Source organism: Lissotriton vulgaris, chromosome 10, assembly GCF_964263255.1.
Source record: "Lissotriton vulgaris chromosome 10, aLisVul1.2, whole genome shotgun sequence".
NCBI lineage: Eukaryota > Metazoa > Chordata > Amphibia > Caudata > Salamandridae > Lissotriton > Lissotriton vulgaris.
Window position 1 is genome coordinate 564,273,070 of NC_141698.1, and position 23,056 is coordinate 564,296,125.

Consider the following 23,056-nt stretch of genomic DNA (forward strand, 5'->3'; position numbering starts at 1 on the left):
GATGCAAAGTCTTTGATTTTTATCCTTTGTGATCGGTTTTGTAGGAAGGCTGTGAACCAACGGAGGACCATCTCATCGGCACCAACCCTTTCCTGTAGGACCTTGATGAGGAGATGGTGATAAACCGTGTCGAAGGCAGCCGACAGGTCTAGGAGAATGAGTAGGCAGCAGTGATCGGTAACCATTGACTTATGGATCTCATCTGTGATGTTGAGGATCGCAGTTTCAGTGCTGTAACCTTTTCTGAAACCTGATTGGTGAGGATCAAGAAGGCTGATATTGTCCATTTGCTGTGTCAGTTGAGAGAGTGCATATTTTTCAAGGATTTTGGATAGGAGGGGAGATTGGAGGAGGGTCTGAAGTTGTTTAGGTTTGTGCAATCAAGGATTGGTTTCTTAATTATCTGCGTTACTTGGCCAACTTTAAGGCAGTCAGGCATGCTTCCGGTTCTCAAGGAGATGATGATTCTGCACTAGAACGGGGCTATGGAGAGTTTGAGTTCTTTGGTCAGTTGGAAAGGTAAAGGGTCGAGGGCGTGAGAAGTGGGATTAGTGGTGGAGATTAGCTTGATAATCTCGGTTTCTCAGATGGGATTGAAGGATTTCCACGCATTAGTGTGTAGCCTGCCACTGTTTTCCATTGCGACGGGGGCCGGGCCTACGCATGCGGAGTTGGCGTTGGTGTCTAGTGAGAGCTTAATCTTGGAGATTTTTTCTTCAAAGAAGGTGGCGAAGTCTTCACACAGTTCCTTGGATGCCTGGGTAGAGGATACGGAGGGCGTGGAGGTTTGCTGCTTGATGATTTTGAACAGTTCGTTGGGCCTGTTTTTAGCATTGTCCAGGGCGGAGAAGAAGAAGCTGGATTTTACGCTATGGATGTGTTTCTTGTATTTTCTTCTAGCTGCTTTGAGTTGTTCAAGTAGGCACGTGGAGGGGTTCTTTCTCCAGACTCTCTGTGGCTCGAAGTTTTCTCCTTTCATTGTTGATTTCTGTGTTATTGAACCAGGATCTGCCCAGCTAAACTGCGGTGGCATTCAGAGTCCCTGCCATATAGTTGGCTTCTAGAAATATGTTCCTCTCGCCCAGCTACTTCCATAGCAGTAGGGCCTTTACGGACCCAGGATCCAAATTCGCCCTGCCACTGATGTACCATATGGAGATCAAGTTGTCTGTAAGGGTTTGCACTCGCCTTCCCCCTTGATGCATGGCAGGAAGAATTTCAGGTCCAGAAAGATCACCCGAAGCGCCAAAAGAATGAATGCAGCTGGATGTCTGTCAGAGACCTTTTTTTCACCTCGTACCTGTCATGTTTCACATAAGATACAGGATTGTGTCCCACTATATGGATGTTCTCAACTATGGTTGTTTAACAGTTTTGCATTATTAAATTTACTGGCCGGCTGGACATGTGAAAGATAGACCGGATTTCAGTCTATACTTATTGTGAAAGTACTTGTTTTTGTAAGGACCAATGTTTTTGTTCATTCCTGTAAGACTGGACAGACAATATTAGGAGTGACTACCTCATTGACACATGTACCACAAGGCTTTCCTGTGTATGGTGTCCTGTAAGACATTTGGGGTCACTGAGGTTTGGTTTAGCCTATGTCACCTGGTAACTAGACATCTGACTGGAGGGCTTGAGCATGGCTCTATGGGTGTCTGCGAGAGTCTTGCTGAATGGCAAGAACCTCTCAGAAGAAGCTGGACTTGGTTGAAGGATCTCAGCTATTAAGTGTGTCTTGGTCTCAACAGCAGAAAACTGTACATCAATAACTTATGCTACCATTTGCTAAACTGCTGCAAAAGAGGCGCTTTTTTCTGTTGGACTCAAACATCAAGGGTTTACTCATATAGCGCCCTAGTGCAGCCCTATATACAGCGCCAGGAAACCTATGGGTAGCAGTGCGCTTTACAAGCTCAAATACATTTACATTTACAGTGCCAGTGATATTCAAGGGTAAAGATGACACCAATTTTTTATCTACAACTCAATGAGACAATAAATTAAAACTGAGTATATATTTCTTTTAATCGCAATTACTGTATATATTACACAATGCCAACACTTCTGTATTCATACGACTAAATTGTAATTCTATATAAGGGTGGCTGACCAAAACAAACATTCATAACTATATTTGTATATTACATATTAAAATTCCACAGGCGGGCATGCTCTTGTGAAGGTGGGCTCACACGAATAATCTCCACTATTCCAAAGAAAGGACTGTCACTCTCCGGGTACTCGAAAGGTTCTTTATTCAAGCAATCAAGGAAAGTCACTGATTCCACACTGATCTCACTCATGAAGCTCAAATTCACACAATTATTGTTCAAAATCAAGAAATATTCTTAGGGATGACTGTGCAAAGTGCAATGTCTGCAAGAATAGCTCAAAGACTCTTACATACCAGGTACCATGGCAGAAATTTCCCCCAAAAATCAGATCACAAAAGAACTGTAACATGGACATTACCATCAATTGTCTTTTGTGTCCTGTCTAAAAAGAAGTATATTGGAAGAACGGTTCAGCCAAAAAAAACGTGAGTTAGATCACATGCTTGCCATCACACAGAGGGACACCTCCTATCCTGTAGCGAGACATTTCACAGATGGTCAGAAGAGTGACAGGGACTTGTTTATGGTTTTCTGTCTTGATCCAATACCACCAGCAGAAAGAGGAGGAGACCGGGTCCATATATTGAGAAGACTTGAATCTCCATTGAGCTCCACACAAAAATACCCCTGCATTTAGCATTGACGAGGCCTTGGCCTCACATCTAGGAGGCTAATGAATCTATTTAAAACTTGAAATGTGGGATAACCTGATGGCTTAGTGCTCTTGCCCTAAACATAGGACCATCATTTATATGGCAGCATTGTCTATTTTTAAATGCGATTTTCATTTGCTAGTATTGTAATTTAAATTGCATGTGATAAACCTATTGAATGTGGCCCTGAACAGCTACTCTTCAGAGTATGTACAACACATATCACATGTATAATAGCATGTGCATTTGGAGGACATCTAGATTTAGCAAGAGTTGTCCTGGGAGAACTTCTTGTGTACAGGCATTATGTTAACAAGCCGCCCATTGGGGGTATCCATCATCGATGATAGTAGCTGTGTGTAGGAATTGTCAGACTGCCCCCAACATTTTATTCATACAGTGATTGGTCTACGTCACTGCACTACATGACAGTGTACATTTGGGACAACACATGGCCAGTACTCTTTATAATACAATCACCCAACCTTTGCCCTTTATCATCATTGAATATAATAGTTTTCAACGCATACAGTATATTCAGTGGGAAAGCATCAAGAAGGACCTTCACCGCAATCTCTTTTTCACAGAGGAAAAGAGGTGCCAACCCATTTGAGATAGATCCTCAGTATGTTGAATGCTATTATGAGTAAGATACACAGTAGTCGCATCTAGGAAGTATATACTGACAGGAAAATTGGTTGCCAAAATCCTTGACAGTTAGGGCGTAAGAACGGTTTTGAATTACAGCGCATGAATAACAGATATGATGTTTCCTTTGTGTCTGCAACATATTCAGAGGACTTAATTGCAAGCATACGGAGGACGCAACATTTGCTTTGAATTAGAGCATATGAATTGCGTACTCAAAGCCAGCTTTTAATTGGAACGTAGTGGTGATATTCAGTTATTTAATAATACATGTAAAAATGTATCCCATTTACAACATTTTGGTTGTGTAAATAGTATAAATGATGAATTTATTGCATTAAAGGTACCAACAGACTACGAGGTTTGTGCATTGGTGGCCTACAAATCTAGGTTGGCACCCTCCCCCCCCCCACTCCTAAACAGGTTGTAAAGAACTTGGGGGTTTGGATGGACGCCTCTCTCAGTTTTCAGACCCAAACGAAGGTGGCGGGCACCTGTTTTGGTCTATTGCGCGGGCTTAAACCTATTTTGGGTTTCTTTGACGCCACGACCAGACAGACTATCATTCAGACCTCGAGTACATCTTGGCTTGATTATGAGAACTCTTTGTATCGGGGGCTAACAAAGTAGAAGTACACAGGTTGCAGAGAGTATAGAACGCAGCAGCAAGAGTTCTTTTGGGCCTCTGCAGAGTCTGCTCAGTGACTAACACAATCCGTCGCCTTCATTGGCTGCCCATTGCTCAACGGATTGAGTTTAAGGCTCTCTGCATAGCCTTCAAAATCTTGAAGCTCGCCTCCCCTAACATTCTGACTGATCTGCTCGCCTTTTATGACCCCTCCCGTCAGCTTCATTCCATGGCCCAACATTTGATAGTGGTCCCTCGGGTTAGGAGGACCCGGGCCGGAGGCCGTTACTTTCTGTACGAGGCGGCTATTCTCTGGAACTCACTGCCCCTCCATATTTGAGGCCTCAGCAACTTTCTTGAATTCAGGAAAACTATTCAAACTTTTCTCTTTCCCACTGTGTAGGTTGCTCTAGTTCCTCTATGCGCTGTGGTTGCCTATTTGCTGTTAGCGCCGGGAGGCCTCTTGGTTGGGGCAGCCGTCGCGCTCTATAAATCTTTCAAATAGAAATAGAATAGAAATAGGTTTGAATAGTGTTAAGATGGCCCTTCGTAATTAAGATAAGACTATGTAAATAGAAGTTGATTGCATTAGCCAATGAAATGATGCATACAGCTTGTTTAATGAAGTGCCTCAGGCTGAACTAGCCAACATTGACAAAAGGCGCGCAGCCGAAAGGCATCTGTTTTTCTGTTCTTGAATAAATGACCTTTTGAGTACCATAAGAATGCCAGTCCTTTCGTTTTGGTCGATGTCCTTGTTCACGTATGTAGGTTAGGGATACAAACAAAGAATATATGCCAAATAACCAATGGTGACGTTTGGTAACTAAACATTTAGAAGAGACTCTTGTGCATAATGCTCCAAATACACAGGAAAATGTGTCGGCCATCTTACAGTGCAAACGTGAAAGGAGAAATGAATAACTTTACTATACACCTTAAATTAGATGCATGCTACAAAAATAGTGCAATAATGCCCTTCAAATCATAATTAACACAATGTATATATAAAGTAGTTCAGAGGGAAGTGTCCATGCAAGTTCATGAAACAGTATTTCTGTGCAAAAGGACCATAATATCATGTTTACTACTCGCACAATTGTACGAAAAGCAAATATACTAACCAGTCACACTGTATTCCTATTGCCTAAATGCACATCCAGAGTCAGATTGGACGTCTTAGTGGCGGAACAGGGCAGGGGTAGGGCATGAGAAGGTATCAAATGTGGTTGTAAAATGTAACCACATTTGATACCTGCTCATGTTCTGCCCCCACCCTCTTCCACCAATAAGATGGCCATGTTGAATCATGATGTGTATTTGGACCATAGGAATACAACGTTGTTGTTTTGAACATTTGCTTTTTAGGTCGAGCCTAGAGCAGCCCATGCGCTGCTTGCTCGACTTTTAGTAAGGAGCTTTTCAAAGTGCTACTGGCCTAAAGGTTGCGTGCATGTGAACGCGTGCAGCCGCCATCTGCCTTTCTTATCTCATTAAGTCTTGCTCTGCTTGCACTACCCCCTACTTTCTCCTCCCACCCTTCTCGTCAGTTTTTTTTTTAGATTGCTGTGACTCATGCTGCTCCGCTCGCACTCCCCCTCCCAATTCTGGGATGGCTCTTTCTGATGAGGGTGGTTTACAGACTCCTCATAGGAGGAGAGGGTCGATTGAATAATGATAAAAAAGGCTCATTAGGTCTCAATACTTTCGAATTCACTTCAGGCTGTTAGTTTAGGGTCACAACATCCTGGATGTCTTTAAAATAAACAGTCCAGATACTTAAAAAAAAAAAGTTATGCGCTCTGAGAAGTCAAAAGAGAAACGCTTCTGGGCTCCACGCTTGTGAATCGTGGTTTCAGAATGGACTCTGTGCAGTCCTACACCTACCATAGGTACCTCAGATTGGCCGGATGAAAACAACTGAAGTAGCAGAAACTATTCTTAAAAAAAAAAAAAAAATTTAAAGCGTGAACACTGTGGGAAGAATAGTGTATCATTCGACTTGTGCACTCCATGTCATCAGCGCCCCATGGGGAGGCCATTGTGTCAGAGGCACATGTAAACTCTGCCAGTCAATGTGCACAGGTGCTGCGTGAGATCAACCACCGCTGCGTACCAGGACTGCGTTCCACATGTCGGAGGTCGGTGGACTGTACGCATGCGCAGCACACTGGATTTGTTTCCATGCTTTAAGTTAATGGTAAAGTCTAGGTATTTCATATCATTCCGGACCAGTCACCAGTCGTCGAATAGGAAGATTGAGATAAAACCGCCAAAGGAGCTTTAAATTCTCCACTGAAGTTATCTGAACTGGTGGAACTTAGGATAAAGTTAACACAGCAATCATTTAAGGACAAATTACTGTGAGTGGCATATATACAATACCTATGATGCAAGCGGCACGGCCACACCCTCTTTAACGACCATCTTGTTTTAATCACTGCTAATTAATGAGAAACAAATGAATAACTCGGATCAAATTCAATCTCCTAGATTACCATAACAATTTTGACAGCAAGCACTGGCAAAGCATCTAGATCTGGTGTTAGTTGACAGTCTTTTTGCTTTGGCAATGCTTGTTTTTGTTTTGTAATATTTTTCGAAAAAAGTTATTGTTGGGGAGATGCTGGCCCTCGGCGTTATAAAAAATGAAACAATAAAACAGCCACATGGCTACCTGGTTCATTTGGTCCTTCTGCTTTGAATTGCATTGGTTAATGGTGGTATTTATTTATTTTGTTTGCAGAAGGCTAAGGGCTCCAAGTTGAGCATCTATGTAATTTCTTAATTAAGTAAGTAGGTAAAGTTTATTTGTGGCAATTAATTAAAATTCGAGCAAGAGAAGAGAAAACAATCATAGTTTCTAAAGCAAACCAAGAAAAGAGAACCCTAAGCAATTGTGCTATTGAATGAGTATAGACCCCAGGAAAGTTAAAAAGGTTTTTTAAAGTGCAAATGTACAGGCTAGAAAGCAGTGCGAACATGGCACAACTTTATCAGAGGAACTCAGAAAATCATAAAGTCACATGGCTGTTTTAAAGTGCAGGGGTACATGATTTAGGTAGAGTCAATGTAAGCACATGACCTATTCAGATGGCCTTACGAAGCCATAGAATCACCCTAGGTAGATTAAAAGGTGTTTGAAAGTGCAGATGTACACCGCCCTTCTCCCCCCGCCCTTCTCGTCACCTCTGCTTGCACTAACTCCTCACTACCCCCTCCTTTCTCCCCCCGCCCTTCTCTCGTAAACTTTTTGTTTTTAGATTGCTGCGACTCATTGCTGCTCCGCTCGCACTCCCCCCCCCCCTCCCGTCTCCCCTTCTGTTTTCGTCAGTTTCATTTGCCTGTACTTCTCACTAGACACTTCTTCTAACATGTCGATCCCTACCTTGTAGGTTTTTTTCGGGCGGGCAAGCATTCCAGACTGGAATGGTAAGTGCTTACACTGCCACTTCTTTGCACCAGGAAATAATATAAAATAGACCATGTAAAACTACTGCTGGGCCAGTCTTTGAAGATTGATACTCTGAATCAATCACACACAAAATTTTCCAATTTTTTCCTTCATCTCCACTTCGGAATTATCTTCCCACTCGCTCACTTTACCTTGAGCACTTCCTCTTCTTTGCACGTTCCTCCTCGGGAGCAACCTCATCATTTTTTAATAACGTTTTTGGCTGAAGTTTTTTGAACTATAATACATTTATTGTGTTTTTCATAACCAATACAGTGGCTACACATCCTTCCTTATTCTAATTGTGTGGGAGCATTGTTCTCCCTGGGAGTGTAGAATTTATTTGAGCTCCCATTGAAAAATGAAACTGTAAATTGTTTTTACCCTAATGATCTATTGGTTTGAGGACCATTGTTAACCTATACCGCATGGTACCCAGGTCCACAGACTTTATTGGGTTAACCCCTTACCTATAATAGTCGTCTGACATGGGCATCAACATGGCCAGATGCGTTGTATTGAGGTGCGCTGGAGGAGGTAGAGCATGTGCGTTTGGAATACGGAGTTGTAAAACTACTGCGCTCAAGCACACTTTGTGCACTTCTGGCACCAGCCTATGCTTTTTTCACACAATTGAAAGTATAGCGTTGTGCTTAGTGAACACTGCACTTTGTTCCCCTGCCAGTGGGCCGAGAGCGGCATCGACCGGCCAGGTGCACTGTATTGTCCTGCAACCATTTTAGACAGCAAGCGAAGTTAGACTACCGATTTTTTGCAGGACTTCCTATGCTACAGAACACGACAATACTGCGGACTGCAGATGGAAGTGTAGGCACCCAGACGAGCTGCCAGAAATTGACCTCCCTCTGTGACCTATACTCAAATTGCCAATCTGCCCTTCTCGTCAGTTTTTTTTTTAGATTGCTGTGACTCCTGATGCTCCGCTCGCACTCCCCCTTCCCTTCTCCCCCTCTGTTTTCATCAGTTTTATTTGCCTCTACTCACTTCTTCCAACATGTCCATCCCCGCCTTGTAAGCTTTTTTGGACGGGCAAACATTCCAGACTGGAATGGTAAGTGCTCACACTGCCACTTCTTTGCACCAACCTACCCCTCAATTATCCCTCTTCTACTCTTCTACCCTTCAACCCCTATAACCCTCTACTACTCTTATATCCCTCTTCAACCCCTTTACCCTTCTACCCCTCAACCTCTCTTCTACCTCTCTTCTAGCCCTCTACCCCCTTTCTACACCTCTTCTACCCCTCGACTACCCCTTTACCCCTCTTCTAACCCCTTCTACACCTCTACACCTCTTCAACACCTCTACTCATCTTCTATCCCTCTAACCCTCTTCTTCTACCCTTATACCCCTCTACCCCTCTTCTATACCACTTCTACACCTCTACTAACCCTCTACTCTTCTACCCTTCTACCCCTCTTCTACCCTTCTACCCCTCTTCTACCTCTCTTCGCCTCTACATTGCTTCTACCCTTCTACCCCTCTTCTACCCTTCTACCCCTCTTCTACCCCGCTATCCCTCTTCTACCTCTCTTCACCTCTACATCTCTTCTAACCTTCTACCCCTCTACTACCCCTCTACTACCGCTCTACCCCTCTTCTACCCCTATTCTATCCCTCTACCTCTCTTCTACCCCTCTTAGTCTCTCCTACCCACACTAACTGGCCACCAAAGCATCGCTCAGGGCCACCACAGCATCGCTCAGCGCCACCACAGCATCACTCAGCGCCACCACAGCATCACTCAGCGCAACCACAGCATCACTCAGCGCAACCACAGCATCACTCAGCGCAACCACAGCATCACTCAGCGCAACCACAGCATCACTCAGCGCAACCACAGCATCACTCAGCGCAACCACAGCATCACTCAGCGCAACCACAGCATCACTCAGCGCAACCACAGCATCACTCAGCGCAACCACAGCATCACTCAGCGCAACCACAGCATCACTCAGCGCAACCACAGCATCACTCACAGCGCCACCACAGCATCACTCACAGCGCCACCACAGCATCACTCACAGTGCCACCACAGCATCACTCGAGGGCACCACAGCATCACTCGAGGGCACCACAGCATCACTCAGCGCAACCACAGCATCACTCACGAGGCCACCACAGCATCACTCGAGGCCACCACAGCATCACTCGAGGCCACCACAGCATCACTCAGCACCAGCACAGCATCACTCAGCACCACCACAGCATCACTCAGCACCACCACAGCATCACTCAGCACCACCACAGCATCACTCAGCACCACCACAGCATCACTCAGCACCACCACAGCATCACTCAGCACCACCACAGCATCACTCAGCACCACCACAGCATCACTCAGCACCACCACAGCATCACTCAGCACCCCCACAGCATCACTCAGCAGCAGCACCACAGCATCACTCAGCAGCACCACAGCATGTCAGCAGCAGCACCACAGCATCAGTCAGCAGCAGAACCACAGCATCAGTCAGCAGCACCACAGCATCAGTCAGCAGCACCACCACCACAGCATCAGTCAGCACCGCAGCATCACTCAGCGCCACCGCAGCATCACTCGGGGCCCCCGCAGCATCACTCAGGGCCACCGCAGCATCACTCAGCGCAACCACAGCATCACTCAGCACAACCACAGCATCACTCAGCGCAACCACAGCATCACTCAGCGCAACCACAGCATCACTCAGCGCAACCACAGCATCACTCAGCGCAACCACAGCATCACTCAGGGCCACCGCAGCATCACTCAGGGCCACCGCAGCATCACTCAGGGCCACCACAGCATCACTCAGCGCAACCACAGCATCACTCAGCGCAACCACAGCATCACTCAGCGCAACCACAACATCACTCAGCGCAACCACAGCATCACTCAGCGCAACCACAGCATCACTCAGCGCAACCACAGCATCACTCAGCGCAACCACAGCATCACTCAGCGCAACCACAGCATCACTCAGCGCAACCACAGCATCACTCAGCGCAACCACAGCATCACTCAGCGCAACCACAGCATCACTCAGCGCAACCACAGCATCTCTCAGCGCAACCACAGCATCACTTAGCGCAACCACAGCATCACTCACAGCGCCACCACAGCATCACTCACAGTGCCACCACAGCATCACTCGAGGCCACCACAGCATCACTCAGCGCAACCACAGCATCACTCACAGCGCCACCACAGCATCACTCACAGTGCCACCACAGCATCACTTGAGGCCACCACAGCATCACTCGAGGCCACCACAGCATCACTCGAGGCCACCACAGCATCACTCGAGGCCACCACAGCATCACTCGAGGTCACCACAGCATCACTCGAGGCCACCACAGCATCACTCGAGGCCACCACAGCATCACTCGAGGCCACCACAGCATCACTCAGCACCACCACAGCATCACTCAGTACCACCTCAGCATCACTCAGCACCACCACAGCATCACTCAGCAGCAGCACCACAGCATCACTCAGCAGCAGCACCACAGCATCAGTCAGCAGCAGCACCACAGAATCAGTCAGCAGCACCACCACAGCATCAGTCAGCAGCACCACCACAGCATGTCAGCAGCAGCACCACAGCATCAGTCAGCAGCAGCACCACAGCATCAGTCAGCAGCAGCACCACAGCATCAGTCAGCAGCACCACCACAGCATCAGTCAGCACCGCAGCATCACTCAGCGCCACCGCAGCATCACTCAGGGCCACCGCAGCATCACTCAGGGCCACCACAGCATCACTCAGGGCCACCACAGCATCACTCAGGGCCACCACAGCATCCCTCAGGGCCACCACAGCATCACTAAGGACCACCACAGCATCACTAAGGACCACCACAGCATCACTAAGGGCCACCACAGCATCACTAAGGGCCACCACAGCATCACTAAGGGCCACCACAGCATCACTAAGGGCCACCACAGCATCACTAAGGGCCACCACAGCATCACTAAGGGCCACCACAGCATCACACAGCATCACTCAGCACCACTACAGCATCACTCAGCACCACTACAGCATCACTCAGCACCACCACAGCATCAGCTAGAAGGGATTCAGAATGTGGTGTTTTACTTAAAGATTTTGCGTCGCAAAATACTGTAACGTCTCCAGATTTTACGGATCAAAATCTAAGGAAAACAAGCATTGGCATAGCCAATAGGTCTTGCCTTTGAGACATTATAACTGTTTAGCCATGCAACGGTTGATGCTGTTGCACAAAGGATATTGTGCTGCATATATAAAAACTTATAAGATCCCAAAAGCGAGACCTATTGGCTATGCCAATGCTTGTTCTATATATGGTTTTTGACAATTAAGCGAGTAGCACATATAATATCATTGTCCTTCTAGAAAGAAATAATGTTTCATGAGCACACTCTGTCCTCTGAACTTAGAGTTGTGACTGGAGCCCAAGCAACAAAGGGAGACACTGTGCAAGTCTGGCCAACATTTGCTTCCTGAAGTCACAGCAAAACTAGAATCCTTTCATTTTTGGGTGTTGCTGAGATAATACTCCTTATTCAGTCTGGCACCCTAGGGATATCCTTAAGGTGAAGAATTTGCAGTTGGATGTATTCATCAGAAAAACACATTTTAGTATATATTGCATAGGAAAAGCCAAGCATATTACATCTAAAATCTTCGCACTAGCAAACATACTCCAATACGACTTAAAGAAGATAACATACAGATTTACTCTTCCCAATAGCCATTTTTCTGCTTTCTTTTTTCTTTATTCACAGAACAGTGATAACAGCATTTCAGCAACATACGCTGTACATAGCAAATAGTTTGTGATACATAGCCGAACAATAAAGTATTTGGTGGATAAAAAAAGATGAAGTTACTGAGTTGGTAAAGTGAGTGGCATTGAGTGGCAATGCAAGACAATGCAAAAATAACAAGACAGTAAATATATTACTGTATCTAGCAGCATGTATTTTACATGGAGGGACATGATGTTTACAGAGGCAGGGCTAAAGGGATAAACATGAATTGTGACTAAGGATTTGTCCGGAGTCCCTTCTTGTTTGAAAATACATTTTGTATAGCAATTTGAAATAGGGAGAGATGGACGAGATTAAATGCAGATGTAGAGTAAATTATGGTGATGGGGTCCAAGCAAGGAACATTGAGGTCACAAAGTGGGGTTTGGGTAATCCAGTTTTTAATTACCTGTATCTCGCCAAACAACAACTGCAACAGACTATTTCGGTGACAATTTATGGAGTAAGGATGTTACTTACAGCATTTTTTGCGTCTTGTTCTGTTTTAGAAGCAATAACTGAAAGATCCCCGTTTAGAATAACAGCAGCGAGAGAGTTCACAAGAGGCGCATAGTGGATGATTAAGAAAACCTAGCAAAAATAAAACAGGGAATTTATCATTTTCTGTATTGATGACTAAGAACCATCTCAACCTTAACATAAACAAAACATACATTGTAAAACGACAATGCAAATATATGACCGATGGCGGTGCATTTGGTTTCCAAATAATTACTTTTTTCCAAGTCCAAGATAAAAGAAGAAAGGAATAGGTTAGGAAGTGGAAAACAGTCCTTGATAACTGCACTATCAATAATAGTGACATCCTTTGATTCTGTGTTTATCGGAAGAATCGGTATCTCACACAGACTAAATATGTTCAGCTTTAATGTTAAAAAAACGAAAAGATATGCAATACCTTTGTCTGAGATAAACAGATTTAGATTTCAACCTCATTGCGAACACTGCCTCGCTTCTACTGAGGGCTGGAATCTTTTTAACTTTGCAAAACAACTCATACAGCACTGAAATAAACGGACAAACATACTTAGCTAAAATAATAACTCCACCACGCAAAACTACGTCCAAAAAAGAAAGTGAAGGAGGATGCAGATCACAAAATGAGGGTGGCTTTGACAGTAATAAGCAATTAAGGACGGCCAATGCAGCACAGACAAGGAGGGTGAAAGACGTGCTTTCACAACCTTCGTGGTAATTACCCTTACAAGGAAACTACCCAAACGCCTTGTCTCTTCCATCTATACAGGTTGGGCTTAACTAATCAATCACTTTCGTTCACTTTCACCGTGCCAGATGCCACCCAAGTCGTTGTGATGATAGGGGCAGATCTGGGCGTCACTAGAGACAAGTTCAAAGAATACCTCCTAACTGCGCATATGCTACAACAGAAAAGATGCAAGGGCCAAAATGATACAACATATCACTTATCCCTCTTTCCGAATTGGTTCTGCCCTTTCTTCCAAACCTTATCTAGTGCCTGGGGATCGAATATGTATATCTACCACCTGCAGTCACACGAAACCATTCCATTTCTGTCGGCACTGATGAAGTAGGGCATATGAGCCAGAACAAATGATGCATTCTGGGAACGTGCAGATTTGATTGGCGTCACTTACCTTATATCAAGTGTTCACTGCCGTGGCAACAACTATTCTATGGCAGGACGGAGGCTCCGATTATGCCATCTCATTTCTTTACTTAAAAATACAGCAGCCAATAAGAACACAGTAAAGAAATAAAACACTACATTCCCATGAGTACCTTAGAGGCCATAGAGTGTAGACAGTATAAAAGGTACCATAGAGGATAACACTTCCTCTTTCTTTGCTGTTCCGCAGCCAGTTAAGTGCACTTTTTCCTCTACTTATGCTATTGTGCTTCCTTTGTTTATATTAATTGGTGCGCTTTTGCAAATGTGGTTTGCTCTGTTGTTATTTGCTCTTTGACTTGTTTGCCGGTTTATTTCGTCGCTTGCTCTTCGGCGTTGCTGCGGGGTCGTGTGCTCACCCCCCAGTTACAGGCTTGCGTTTTCCACGCCTCTTTGCTGCTTTGTGGAGCGGGAGACGGGGCTGAGACGCGCGTCCTGATCGCGCGTCTCTCATTTTCGACCGGCTCGCTTGTCACTGCGCATGCGCTGTTTCACTTGTCATTCTGCTACGGCAGCCGACTTGGACAGCGCGTTACAAGCATTTCTCTTGAGGAGATTTTTGGCTCGGTTTGTCAGCGCGTTTCAAGCATTTCTCCAGTGGAGATATTTGAATTGGCTTCTACAGCCTACGCCCACCTGCCAGGTCGTCAGGCCCCCTCACGCCCTTGTTCAAGGATAGGACAGGGGTTGTAAAATATTGAATAGGCTTTGCCTAGAGTGTTAAAGCAAGCCCTGCCTCCACACTTAATTTGGCAGGTTTTCCTGGTTTGCTTGGCTTGCTTTGAGGTATACAGTCCCCCTGCATTGCCCTTTGGGTTGTCTATATTTTTCCTTCACCTCTGTGGGCATATTAACTTTGTCTAAAGGCATTATGGGAGATTACTATGAGGATGAAGAGTACTACAATGAAGGAGAGGAGCCCTCTGGCTCCGTGGATGCAGAGTATATGGGTCAAGCTTTATTTCACGCTATTGCCCCTTTGTAAAGGCATTTATCTCAGTATGCCACTTAGCAGGGATGGTTGCCTCATTCTGGACATTCCAAACGGTCTCCCAAAAATCCACATATGGCGAATTTTGCGAAATTGGCAAAATATTTGACCTCTTCACGTGCTTCTAAACATTCAAAACGACCTGTGTTGCCACAACAGGGTTCCCCCTCGACTAATGAGTCCTCTACTGATTCCTCCACTTCTGACCCTGTGGTTCCTCCACCCAAGAAGAAGGCTCGTAAGGAGCACTTTGTGGATGCCCCTTCCAAACCCCAGGTGCTTACGTTTGATCCTACAGACATTGTACATCCCAATTCTACAGCATGGCTTCCCTCCCCTGAGGTGGCTGAATATGTGCAGACGCATATTTGGCGCCCATTTGACAAGGATGTTCGTGCTCGCTTGAGGTCGGAGTGTCCCCGTCCAGATCTTGCTGACAAACTGGCGGATACGCCTGATGTTGACCCCACTATGGTGACCTATATGAGGAAGTATTCCAAGGATCCGAAGAAGGGTTTGGACAGATCCTGGAGGTCCTGTCAGGACAAAATGTTAGACCTTCTTGGTCCCCTGACAAAGATTTTAGACCTTGCGTATCGCGCAAAGGATTCGGACGCTCTAACTAGTGGGTTGGTCTGAGAGGGCCATCTGCATTCTCGGCAATGCCAATTGCGCTCTATCATGTGAGCGCCGTTGCTCTATTCTCCTGAAATTGGATCCCAAATTGACTGATCTAGCCCCTTCTGAATCTGGATCCCTGGCTAAGGGTTTGCTTTTTGGCCATCCTTTCTCAAGGAACTTACTAACTTTGTAGCAACGTTCAGTGGCCTAGATAAAGCGCAGTCCAATCTTCGTCGGGCTTTCCGCCCGGTTTTCGGACGGGCTGGACGAAGGTGACGTTCGTCCGGCCGGCGAGTCCATCAAACTAACCAACGTGGTGGTCAGTCCCAAAGAGGCAGCGGCCAAGACAGCTACAATTCTGGCAAGTCCAAGTTCTACCCTTCCCGTAAAGGGAGAGGCCAGTATTCCAAAGGCGGCTACGGAGGAGCCCAAAGTGGATGTCTCGATTCCTCAAACTCAGGTAAGCTTGATTCTGGCTTCCGAGGTTGTTTTGGGGGGTAGGTTGAAATATTTTCCCCGCAATTGGCAGCTAATCTCAAGCGATGCTTGGGTGTTGGAAACGGTTCAAGGTTACAAACTCGAGTTTTACGACCACCCTCTCCAACACCGTATTCCTCAGCCCCATGTTTTTTCCCCAACAAGATCAGGCATTCATCTCCGAGGAAATCGAGTCTCTTCTGGCGAAAGGGGCCATCATTCATTATTCCCATCATTCTGACGGCTTAGTCAGCACTGTTTTTCTGGTGGAGAAAAAGAGAGGAGGTTCCCGTCTGGTCCTCAATCTGAAGGACTTCAACGGCAGAGTGGTGTACCGTCACTTCAAGATGGAGGGTATCCATCTTCTCAGAGTTCTACTTCAGAAGGGGGACTGGATGATCCGTCTCGACCTGAAGGACGCTTACCTGTCTGTTCCAATCTATGCTACTCATCGCCGCTTCCTCCAGTTTCAGTGGCTGGGGCAGTGGTTCGAGTACACTGTCCTCCCGTTCGGTCTCTCCTCGGCTCCGTGGTGCTTCACGAAGCTGCTGCGTCCGGTGGTGGAATCTTTGCGAGCCCGTGGGGTCCGCTTGATTGTCTACCTCGACGACATTCTTTTGATGGCTCAATGCCCTATCCTTTTGCAACTTCATTTACAGTGGTCCATCGAACTCTTACCTAGGTTTTCTTATGAATCCACTGAAGTCGGACTTTCAGCCATCGCAGACGATGGACTTTCTCGGTTTCCGCATCGATTCGGTGACCTGTCAGCTCCTTCTTCCCGGTCAGGAGATCAGAGCGATCAAACGGGAGTTGCGCATGGTGCTATCCAAACAAATGGTCTTGTTGCGGTCAGTGGCTCGGATTGTATGTCTGTTGTCCTCTTCAATCCAAGCCATTTTTCCGGGTCCCTTACACTATCGAGCTCTTCAGCGCCTCAAGATGAGGCATCTTCAGAAGGGCCTTCGTTACTCCGACCTCATTCCTCTTTCGGAGGATGCTCGCTGGGAGATGTTGTGGTGGCTGGACCACATGGAGTCTTGGAATGGTCGAGCGCTGTTCGGGAAGACTCCAGATGTGGTGATCGAGTCGGATGCGAGTCTTTGGGGTTGGGGAGCCCGGTGCGGGTCCCTGGCGACGGGGGGCAGTTGGTCCCAGGAGGAGTTATCCCTTCACATCAATTGCTTGGAGCTCCTTGCGGGCTCTTTCGCAATTCGTTGTCTTATCCCTCAGGCGTCGAACTGTTGCATTCTCCTCCACATGGACAATATCTCAGCGGTGAAGTAAGTCAACTAGCTCGGGGGCACCAAGTCCAAACTCCTGGCGGAGATTGCAAAGGACTTTTGGCATCTTTGTCTGCAACGTCAGATCACAGTTATTTCCGAATACCTCCCTGGTCGAGACAATCGCATAGCGGATTGGAACTCTCGCCATCTGCGGGATTACAGCGATTGGCGTCTTCACCCTCGGGTGTTTCGGACTTGTCCCGGATTTGGGGACGATGTCACATGGACCTGTTTGCCTCTCGCCTGAACAAACAGCTTCCCCTGTTTCACAGTTGGCACCCGGATCCGGAGGCTCTGGCCACGGATTTTTATTTTAATTTTATTTTCTGGTATTTATAAAGTGCGACACTCATCCCGGGGGATATCACGGCGCTGTGAACAGAAGAGACTGCTGAGGACTGTGCTAAGAGTTATGTTTTAGGGAACAGGTGAGTTTTTAGTTGTTTCCTGAATAGGAGGTAGTTTGTGGTGTGTCTGAGTTCTACAGGTAACTCGTTCCACCTTTTTGCGGCTAGATAAGAAAAGGCGCGTCCGCCGGTCCTTGTTTTGTAGATACGTTTGGATTTAGCCAGGGCCAGTTGGTTCGATCTTAAGTTTCTGTTGGGGGTATAAATTCGATTTTCCCTTGGAGGATGGTGGGGCCAGTTTTGTTGAGAGCTCTGTGCGCGTGACAGAGTATTTTGAAGGTGGCCCTCTGGCGTATTGGTAGCCAGTGAAGTTTCCTAAGGCACGCGGATGCTGAGTCTCGCTTACCTTTATTGCAGACCAGTTTGGCCGCCTGGTTTTGTAAGACCTGTAGACGGGAGAATAGTTGTTCATTCATCCCCTCAAACAGGGCATTGCCATAATCCAGGCGGCTGACCAGTAAGGCTTGGGTGACTGTGCGACGGCAGTCCAGAGGTATCCGGATGCGTTCCTCCAGTCTTGACCTCCTCCCCTGTGCTATGCATTTCCTCCCTTCGTGATGATTCCCAGAGTTCTGGCCCGCACGAGGCACTTTCGTTCGGAGCTCATTCTCATCACTCCTCTTTGGAGAGCTCAGGCGTGGTTTCCAATTCTTCTGGAGATGAGCTGCTCCCCGCCGCTCCTTCTCCCCAGCATGTGGAACCTGTTGCTGGACGCTCTGCTGGCACCTCACCCCCTCATTCTTTCGGGTCATCTCCGTCTTGTGGCTTGGCGGATTTCGGGGGACGCTGGCAAATCTCAGGCCTTTCTTCAGACGCTGCTCGATTTATCGGTGAAGCTTGGGCCCCCAACACACACACAAACGTTATGCGTCAGCTTGGAAACAATGGTGTGATTGGTGTACACAACGGTCAGTGGATCCCTCTTCTGCAGATGTCGCTTTAGTTCTGAATTTTCTAGCATTTATTGCGTCTTCTGGTTTGGCATACAGAACGGTAAATAACTTTCGTTCAGCAATTTCAGCTGGCCATGTTCCTGTTAATAATAAACCTATTGGGGAACATCCTTTGGTTTCCAAATTACTCAGAGGCATTCGGATGGTAAAACCTCCTTGTGGGATGTCAGTGGTTTTGCGTTTCTTGAATTCATGGCCTTCTAATGCTTTGCTCTCTCGCAAGCAATTGTCTGCCAAGTTGACTATGTTGCGCTGCCTGTTGTCCTGCAAACGCGTTTCAGATGTTCGAGCTTTGGATCTTGCTGGGCGCACGTTCTCTCCGTAGGGTGTTTCCTTTGCCATATCGTGCTGTACTAAATGTAACACGTCTTCTGTATCTTATCCTTCTTTTCCACACAATCCAAAGCTTTGTGTGGTTCAATGCATCAAGGATTACGAGGTGAGTACTGCACCTTTTCGGCATGATTTACAGGGTCAACTGCTTATAGCTTTACAGAAGCCTTTTAAGCCTGTCACTCCTCCTACATTGGCGCGTTGGGTGCACTGGCTCATGTTGGAGGCGGGCATTGATGTCTCCGTCTTTGGGGCTCATTCTGCTCGGGGAGCCATGGCTTCTAAGGCTTTTTCCTTGGGGGTAGGCCTTCAGGATATCATGAAGGCCGCTGATTGGTCTTCGGAATCAGTATTTAAAACGTTTTATTTCAAACCTATTGTGGATGTTGCTTCTTTTGTGGTGGCCAAGCTTTGAACAAGCATAATCGGAGCCTCTGTCCTGCCATAGAATTTAAAATTTGCTAACATTCGTGCCAAGAATTTTCAATTCTATTAAGGACAGGAGGCGAGGATTATCCCACCCTTGTTTATATCTGCATTACAGTGTTATTATCGCTGCTTGGATGTACTTGTATTTTCTATGCATAATGCTGTTCTATGCCTTGTTTTTTCCCACCCTTTTGTCTGCTAGGATTCATACATTAGTGGGTTTTGGTTATTACGGCTCTGTTTTACCTTTCAGGTTCAGATCCTAAATGAGTTGCTGATCTCTTGTTCCACGTGCCAGGAGTCGTTGATCTGAGCAGACGATCATCCTCTTCGGTTTCATCGTTCTGCATTCCGATGGCCTGTGCTTCCTGATCTCTTTCATCTATCGTTTGGATTCTTGAGACTTTTTATTTATTGTTGAACTGTTCTGCACAAAGAAAGAGGAAGTGTTATCCTCTATGGTACCTTTTATGCTGTCTACACTCTATGGTCTCTAAGGTACTCATGGGAAATGTAGTGTTTTATTTCTTTACTGTGTTCTTATTGGCTGCTGTATTTTTCAGTAAAGAAATGAGATAGCATAATCCTCGCCTCCTGTCCTTAATAGAATTGAAAATTCTTGGCACGAATGTTAGCAAATTTTAAATTCACAGTCGTTCTCCCAAGCATCGCGCACTTGCAGAGTAAGCGGTGCAGCTGAAGGCCGCTCTTTGCTGCTCCCAGGCAGCACATGAATGTTCTGAAGGGTGCGGACCTTTATACATACAGCCGGGATATGCAAGGAGGAATGGAAGTAAAAGGGTCTCCAGGATCAGTCGTGCATAACCTTCGGAAATGCCCAAAACAACCAACAAAATGCTTGAATTAATCTCAGCCATTAGTGACTGCTCGAGCCGTCTTTCAGTCCATAGTTTTTCGCCCACCATGCTACTGTAAACCAAATCGCCATATGCTAATTCATCTTGGTCCTGCTCAAATATGAACTGTCCAGCCCGAAGTGCCAGGACTGGATGTCTCACTTGTCAGGGAGGCACAGTTTGACTTCTGCAGCAAAGAGATCACAGGACCCACGTTTTTGCCTGCTCTTCAAATGGCAGGAATGCCCAGCAGTGATGCTCCTGGGCGTGCTGGACGCGAAGCATATTTAGACTTTACCCAGCCTTCTATGCAGTGGCGGCTGCTGCGGAACAGGCGTGGCGAGGAGGGGATGATAAATAAAAATAAAAATCACTTACTGTAGGAAAGTAGGATCTGCTTCTTATGGTATCCCCACTTTTTGCAAAATGTGATACTGTTTTTTTTAATAATCTGACTGGGATCCTGGTAATCAGGACTCCAGTCTATTTGCTTTCACCCTAAACTGTTACGATATGTACTTAGGTACACTCCAGATTGGATACTGGGGTACCCTTGTCGGTCCCTAGTACATGGCACCCATGTACCCAGGACATAGGTAACCCAGAGGCCTTGCATGGGCTGAAGCATGTATTGTGCCACCCGTGAGAGGCCATGCAAAATGGAACTACAGGCTTGCCATTGCAGCCTGTGTAAGTTGGTGCATGCACCACTTACTGAAGATATAGGTTTACTATATCTAAGGGTCACTGTACTTGAAACCTATAAGTCACCCGTATAGCAGGCTTTAACAATCCTGAAGGCAGGGTGCTTGGTTCTAAGTGAGAGGGTGCCACTGCATGAGCAGAACACCCCTGCAGCCTACGGAGTCAATTCTCCCCGGTTGTCTGTGAGACATCCATTTACGACATATAGTGGCATTATGCGACTGCGTGATGACCAACTCTAAAACGGCTGAAATAAACCCTATCGTTCTGGTGTCAACCATGTTGGAATCATACCCCCCACACCGATAACTGGTGTTGGAGGTATGATTCCACCGCTCAGAAGCGAGCTTCGTTGGGTCCCTGGTGTTCCCGGTACCAGCCTTCTAGTCCCAGGCAGCACAAAATGGTTGCTGCCGACCAGACACACATTTCTGCACTCCTGCTGCTGAGCCAAGCTCGAGCAGGGGAAGGCAGCAATAGGCATCCTGTCACAGGGAGGCGTGACCACCTCCCAGACAGGATTTGGTGTATTAGGGCTGGGTGGGTGAGCTTGCCAGCGACCGAAAGTCTGCATAAGGGACACATTGGGTGTCCCTGTGCATAGTCCAGTTCAAACCAGTCCTGGGAGCCGTTGGCTCCTGCTATGGCGCGAAGCTCGACAAAGGACATGGGAGTACCGTCCCCACTGTCCAAACCCTCCCTAGAAGGGTCCCCTGAGTCTGTCCAACCCTCTCCCATGGGTACAAAAGGGCTTACCTGGCTGTAGGCCCTTAGATTAGACGTGAACAAGATTCTGAACCAGAAACCACTGAACTTCAACCATCTGGACACTCTGGACTTCGCTGGACTTCGTTGGGCCCACCTTCGTCTCCCTCGCCGTCTGAAGCATTGTCTGTGCCTGTGCACCGTACAGGATCCGTGTATGACCTGTGGAGCATCAAGGACAACCAAAGATATCTCCCTTGGAGTGAAGGAGTCACTCCCCTGCATTCGCGGGCACTGCAAAACTGCTGTCTGGTCTACTGTCCCTGAGCTCCTACTAACTCCGAAGGCTTCAGCAAAACAGGAGGTGGGTTTCTACGTCCCTCGAGGTTCAAGCTGCCCTCTTACCAAGTTTGAGGTCCGAGTCCCTTGTGGGGGGCTGCAATAACCGAACCCCTGTGCACTGCGTACATTTGCCAAATGCATATGCTTGTTGGCGATTCCCTAACAAGTGCATTGGGCTCCAAGTAGTCCCAACCTCTGGCACCATTTCCTACCAAGAACTCCGGCCTCCTTGCACAGAGTGCTCCGGCCTGTGGGCTCCGGCCTGTGGGCTCCGGCCTGTGAGCTCCGGCCTGTGAGCTCCGGCCTGTGGGTCCACTTGAGGGTCAACTTGAGGGTCAACTTTGCTTTTCTTGGGCTCCCTGGTTGCTCCAGGCCTGCCCTGACTCCTCTTGCTGTGGTGAGTCTCCTGGACCTTGCTGGTTCGAACTACACACATCCTTTACCTTCTGCGTGGGTTGCCGTTGCCAAGGTTTGTTGGTGTTCAGCCAGACACTGACTCCTCAGTACTCGACATCCTTCGTGGGACAGCTCATATCCTGCTCCTGGTTGTCCTTGGCGCCTCCTGGTCCCCGTAGCTGCAGAGCAAAGAACTCTACATCAGTGGGTATTCGTCTACTGAGCCCCTGGTCACTCAGGAGTGACTCAGACTCTGTCCCCTATGTATACAGGTACTCTTCAACATGAACCCACCTTTGGATTCCAACAGACACTTTTCTTCCTTCCAGCAGTGGCTCTTTTTCAAAGTTCTCCATTGGGTTTGACTGCAGCTTCTGACACCACTTCAGACTTATGCACCCAGCTTCCATGGGATAGGTACCTCTGGTACCTCAGTATCCACGGGTGGGTTGGCTCTCCAGCCTCCTAACTTCCACAGGGTTTCTTCGAAGTCCACTGGGAAGGGTCTTTAAACTCTAAAACTTCAACTGCAACATTCCCATAGAATTGTACGGAGCAAGCAGTCGTGTTCCCACACTAAATACGTC

The 23,056-nt window shown here is 46.9% G+C and overlaps 1 protein-coding gene across 4 annotated transcripts in view; it reads right to left on the bottom strand.

Annotated features, from left to right (window-relative positions):
* CLEC16A (C-type lectin domain containing 16A) overlaps positions 1 to 23,056 on the bottom strand; it is a 704,284-nt gene that overhangs the window by 479,665 nt on the left and 201,563 nt on the right. For all 4 annotated transcript variants that reach the window (XM_086941416.1, XM_086941414.1, XM_086941413.1 and 1 more), the window contains exon 9: positions 12,779 to 12,889. In XM_086941416.1, the coding sequence (XP_086797542.1) occupies positions 12,779 to 12,889 (111 nt within the window). The remainder of the gene's footprint in view (positions 1 to 12,778; positions 12,890 to 23,056) is intronic.